The sequence below is a fragment of the Carica papaya genome, chromosome 9, assembly GCF_054855325.1.
Source record: "Carica papaya isolate Zhongbai chromosome 9, ASM5485532v1, whole genome shotgun sequence".
NCBI classification, from domain to species: Eukaryota; Viridiplantae; Streptophyta; class Magnoliopsida; order Brassicales; family Caricaceae; genus Carica; species Carica papaya.
Genome location: NC_142317.1, coordinates 19,227,997 through 19,234,082, shown reverse-complemented (window position 1 = coordinate 19,234,082; position 6,086 = coordinate 19,227,997). Strand labels below are relative to the sequence as shown.

Sequence of the window (6,086 nt, the reverse complement as noted above, 5' to 3'; positions counted from 1 at the left end):
GGGATAAATGAGAAATATAATGATTTTTTACTTCTATACATATAAGAGATCTTGTACCTATTCCTTGTACCTATAGAAGTCGCATGAAAAATGACCGATACTCAAATAAGTAAACTAAGTGTGACGTCCTAAATGCTAATTAAGGCATGTGGGTGTCAGATACAAAAATAGATTACGAGTGCATAATAAAATTTATATGCAGCAGAACAAATTAATACAAATCCCTTACAAAATATGTAAGTTCCAAATACACATATAACTGAGGCCAGAAGTGGCTATAAATGTCAAAATACAAAAAAAGACCATTTCTAACATTACACTATTGGACTCGTTAGAGTGCGAAAACAATCATGCACTCAATGTTTGCATATCCACAGGATCCTCATAGACTTCAATGGGTAGGTCTGGTGACGATCCCTCACTATCTTCTTCATCTAGGGGGAGCATGGAAAAAGTAAGTTTCATACGTTCAATAAGGAAAATAATATTTAAATAACATCATAAGGTTTAAAAGGTGAATAATTATATTGTAAAAATTTACCATTAGGTCACATTAGAGTCCTATCCTATCTTATAAAAATAATTTATTTATTAAAAAAACATCATGTCATTGTCACAATAATAAAAAACAAATAGCATACTTGACAATAGAGAAAATTAAATAAATCATGAATGCTCAGATTTTTATATCATGCTTCGCGAAGTTGTTTCGACTTCCATATCAGAGGTCAGATACAAATTTTTGCCTATCCATGTGGAATGACCAAATGAAGGTAAAGATAATGGTGCTCAGACACATTTTCGGCTTGCCAAACCATGGTACGATTTATAACCACGGTCGTGCTGAATAGTAGTCCTATCAGATATTCTATAATCATGATAGTACTTAGCCAAAGGTGATCCCCAATAAATATTTGCATCACCGTTCTCGTCAGAGGGTATGCCATCATCCACAGAAAGTGGTCCTCTAATATTTTTTCAGACTAGATGGGGGAGGGAAAAACAGATACCTTTTAGAAATAAAAGATCTAATGCGACACTTGATGCATTATGCATGTCAATACAGATATATACGCACTTCGAACCATTCAGGCTTCATTCCACTTTTTTTTTTCTCTTCTTTTTGTATATTTATTTTCTAAATAATCTAACTAGTTTAACATTATTTTATTTACATATAAATCATCAAGTGTCTACAAATCACATAGCATGCTTAAAAGAAAGAACAATTCATTTTATTAAAACTACTAAACATAGAACATGCAAATCACACAAAATCATATACTCATTATTTTAATTTCTAAAAATACTCCTTAAGGCATCTAAAAGAATACCAGATTCCTTACTAAAACCTTGATATTTTTTTCTACATTGTTTTTCTTCTCCTCCTCTCCTTCTCTCTCTAGATCACTTCCTTTTTCTCTCTTTCTAAACTCTTGGAAGGTGGATGAATGGGAGTGATGAGAAAATGGGTGGAAGGGCCTCAATTTATAGAAAATGGGGGCAGTTGAATTTGTGCCAAGTGGCGAAATTCAGTGAAGAGAGAGTATTAAAAATGGAATGGAAGTTTGATGTGATAAGGCACAAAACATTAAGGAGAATCCTCTTCCATTGATGGCAGCAAACTCCAAGCAGTGGCACGCTGCCCAAGGCTCGAAGCAGTAGTGTGCCTCACCCGCCCAACACGCACTGCAGGCCTAGCCTATAAGTGTCAGGCTACCCTACCGCACGCTGGGCCGGTGTGCGTAGAGGCCTACTACAGGCTAGCCCCAGGTGCGTAGACCTGCTGCCAGCTAGCCCTAGGTGTACAAGCCTATCTGCCCCAGCCTACTACATGGATGGCACGTGCAGAGTCTGTGGTGCCAGCCTTGTCCCCGCGCGATGTGACGTACACGCAGGTCAGGCTTCGCGCCTCACGCAGGTGGGACGTGCGTACTGTGCACACGTCCTACATCCATCGCGCAAGCACACGCGCCCATAGAGTCTAGTGCCCTTGCAGGCAATCCCTCTCCCACAAGTGTTTTGTCGTAGGGATTTTCCCCCTTTTTTTCATTTTCTCCTAAAAATCGTTTATTTAAAAAAAATAAAAATAATAAATCAAAACAAAATTCTGTAAAATTAAATAAAACTAAAATAAAATAAAATAATAAAATCAGCATAATTTATGAATTACAATGTAAATCTGCAAAATAAAATTAAATAAGTTCAGTGCGGCCTTAAGGCCCAAATAAGTAGGGTTTTCCAGATACAATTTGGCAAAGCGATGAGTGGGGTGTTACTTCCCCCACCTTAAAAAAATTTTGTTCCCAAATTTGTCTCGAACAGGCCGGAAACTTTTCCCTCATCTCGCTTTCCAACTCCCACATCGCCTCTTCTAGAGGATGGTGCTGCCACTGCACCTTCACCATGGGAATCATCTTGTTGTGTAAGTCTTTTTTGGTCCAATCAAGAATCTCCACAGGGAATTCTTCGTAGGTCATATTGGCTTGTACCTGCATCTCAATGTGAGGAATGATATGAGAAGGTTCAGGGTGGTACCTTTTGAGTACAGAGATGTGGAAAACATCATGTAGACCCACAAACTCTCAAGATAGAGTAAGGTGGTATGCTACGGGTCCAGTGCACTCTACAATCCAAAAAGGTCCCACATATCGAGGGCTCAACTTCTCTCTTTTCCCAAACCACATTTTTCCCTTGTAGGGAAAAATCTTTAGGAAGACCTGGTCTCCAACGATAAATTTCAAGGGTCTTCTATGATAATCAGGGTAACTCTTCTGGCGACTCAAGGCGATAGCCAAGTTCTTGCAGATGATTACAACCTTCTCAATAGTCTCTTGGATTAAATCTTGTCCTAAAAGACACAAGTTTCTGACTTCACTCTAATAAGTGGGAGAACGACGAAGTCTACTGTACAGGGCTTTATACGGACCTATGCTGATATTGGAATGATAACTATTATTATAAGCAAATTCACACAGGGAAAGATACTCATGCTAGTTATCGTCAAAGTCAAGGACGTAAGCACAAAACATGTGTTCCAATGTCTGGATAGTACGTTCAGATTGACCAGTAGTTTGGGGATGATAAGTGGTGCTGAAGTACAATGTCTCAATTAGACACAATGGATGAGGGAACACCATGAAGTCAAATAATTTCGTCGACATAAAGGCAGGCTAATCTACTGGTGGAGTCAGTAGTTCTGATGGACAAGAAATGGGCAGTCTTGGTTAGTCTGTCAATGATGATCCAAAATAGCATTATGACTAGAACAAGTCCTGGGTAGTTCGGTCATAAAATCCATGGTTACATTGCTACTTCCATTCTAGAATTGCGAGGCTCTATAACAAATCACCGAGTCTCTAGTGTTCTACCTTAATCCTTTGACAAGTAAAGCATATGGAGATGTAGTCAATAATGTCTTTCTTCATTCTTGGCCACAAGTATTGGCACTTTAGGTCTTGGTACATCTTAGTACTCCCAGGATGGATAGACAGTTTGGAGGCATAGGCAACCTGAGAACATCCATCTTGACAATGACAGGAACCCAAATTCAATTCTGAAATCTAAATAAGTCAACATCTTATATCCTAAAGTTAGGAAATTCGTCAGAAGAGAACTAACTCAAATTCTTGGTGAGTTCTTGGTCTGTGGACTGAGCTTCCCAAATCTTCATAAAAAGATTAGGCAAGTCTCGAATTGAGTGAGATAGGTATCTTTGCCATAGTAGCTGAGGCAGAGTGACTGCATGGCATTTATTAACTTCCAACTAGAGGCCATGGTTTGGGCCAACACTACAGACTCCTTTCGACTTAGCACATAAGCAATTACATTCTTTTTATCGTGGTGGTAAATGATCTTGTAATTGTAGTCCTTCAGGAGATCCATCCAGCATTTTTGTCTCATGTTCAACTCCCTCTATGAGAAGATGTATTTTAAACTTTTGTGGTTAGTGTAAATCTCAAAAATCTAACCAAATAGGTAATGACGCCATATCTTCAAGGCAAAGATGATGGCCACCAACTCCAGGTTGTGAGTAAGGTAGTTCTGCTCATGGGGTTTCAACTGTCAGGATCCATAAGTGACAACTCTACCATGATGCATGAAAACACATCCCAAGCCAATATCAGATGCATCGTAGTAGACCTTAAATCTTCTAGTGTTATCAAGGAGGATCAACACCAGAACAGAGGTAAGAAGATGCTTCAATTCCATAAAGCTTTCACCATATTCATAATTCTAGACAAACGGTATGCCATTTCAAGTGAGTCGGGTCAAAGGAGTAGCAATCTTAGAGAACTCATCGATGAATCACCAATAATAACCTTCCAAGATAAGGAAACTACGTACCTCAGCCACATTAGTGGGTAGATTCCAATTGATCACTGTTTCAACCTTGGCTGGATCAACAAAACTTCTTCACTCAAAATTATATGACCAAAGAAGGAAACTCGATCTAACCAGAAGGAGCATTTGCTAAGTTTAACATAGAGTTGGCTCCGGCGAAGTTTTCCCAGCACTTCAGACAAGTGGACTACATGTTCCTCTAAGCTCTTGGAGTACACTAGGATGTCATTGATGAATACGATGACGTATTAATATAGTGCATGCTGGAAACCTTGTTCATGAGATCCATGAAGGTAGCAGGGGTATTAGTTAACCCGAATGACATCATCCTAAACTCATACAGGCCACATCTACACCAAAAAATGATCTTTTAAACATCTTCTTTCTTGACTCTCAACTGATAGTATCCCGATATAAGGTCGATCTTAGAGAAGATCGTGGCTCCTTGTAATTGGTTGAAAAGATCGTCGATTCATAGTAAGGGGTGCTTTCTCTTTATTGTTACTCGATTGAATTCTCGATAGTCCATGCATAGTCTGAGGGAGCCACCCTTCTTTTTCATGAATAAATATTTGGAGTGCCCCAAGGGGAATGAATAAAGTGAATAAACTTCTGGCCAAGTAGCTCAAAAAGCTGGTTTTTTAATTCTGTAAGCTCAGCAAGACTCATGCAATAGGTAGGTTTTAAGATTGGTTGGGTTTTGGGTAGTAGTTCAATTAAAAATTCTACCCCTTGTGGGGGAGGTAGACCAGGTATTTCAATAGGAAAAACTTTCAGAAAGTTGCAAACAACCGATATAGAATACATAGTAGGATCAACATCCATATTCCTGTTTATTCAATAGTTAGAAAGGACAAAAAAAAATATTTTTATTTATTTTTTGAAGATTACAAGGTAACAATTTTACTTTCACAATCAATAATTGCTCCATATTTTTTTAAGTAGTCCATTCCTAAAATCATATCAAATCCTAAAAAGTCTAATAGTATTAAGTCTACAAATAATTATATTTCTGAAGCTTTTATCTTGCAATTTTTATATGCACAGTGAGCTTTTAGTAATCCCCTAGCAGGAGTCTTTACCATTAATATTTCCTCTAAAGGTTTTGACCTAATATCTAGTTTACAAGTAAGTGCACAGGAGATAAAAGAATGAGTAGTACCTGTATTGATTAAAGCCTTGGCAGAAGCATCATGAATAGAAAGCATACCTTGGATAATGACAGGAGTAGGGAGAGCACAGGGTTCATCTAGGTGATATACACGACCCTTGACCACAAGCCTTGTCATGTCCTTCGATCACTGAGGGCAGTCCTTTATAAAGTGTTGGGTGCTTCCGCACCGATAGTAGGCGTACTTGATACGCCGATAGGGTAGGTTACCATGCGAGCGACCACAATGCTGACATGGCTAGGAAGGTCAGGAAGGCTATCCAGTAGGAAGTAGGACAGGGGAAGGGCAACTAGGGTTTGTTTATTGAGGTGGCTACTTACTGGGTCAAGTAATCTCCTTCTAGGTTATTGGTTATGAAATCGAGCAATGCATTGGTGCCTGACCGAGATGAGGTCTTTGGCTAACTAGGCATGTTCTAGTGCCTCTACGTACGAGCTAGGTCTCAGAATCGTAACTCGATCATAAATGTTGGCATGAAGACCTTTCAGAAACTTCTTAACTTTACGACTTTTGAGGGTGACCATTAAAGGGAAAATCTAGACAATTGGACAAATCAGGCTGCATACTAAG

At 38.8% G+C, this 6,086-nt stretch overlaps 1 protein-coding gene across 1 annotated transcript; it reads right to left on the bottom strand.

Moving 5' to 3' along the window:
• Window positions 1–348: 348 nt before the first annotated feature.
• On the bottom strand, window positions 349–5,633 carry LOC148240147 (uncharacterized). Its single transcript, XM_088212084.1, has 6 exons — window positions 5,507–5,633; window positions 4,348–4,397; window positions 4,092–4,236; window positions 2,683–2,851; window positions 2,324–2,538; window positions 349–434 (listed from the first exon to the last, which is right to left on the bottom strand). The coding sequence occupies exons 1-6, from the start codon at window positions 5,631–5,633 to the stop codon at window positions 349–351; spliced, it is 792 nt and encodes a 263-aa protein (XP_088068210.1).
• Window positions 5,634–6,086: the final 453 nt, after the last annotated feature.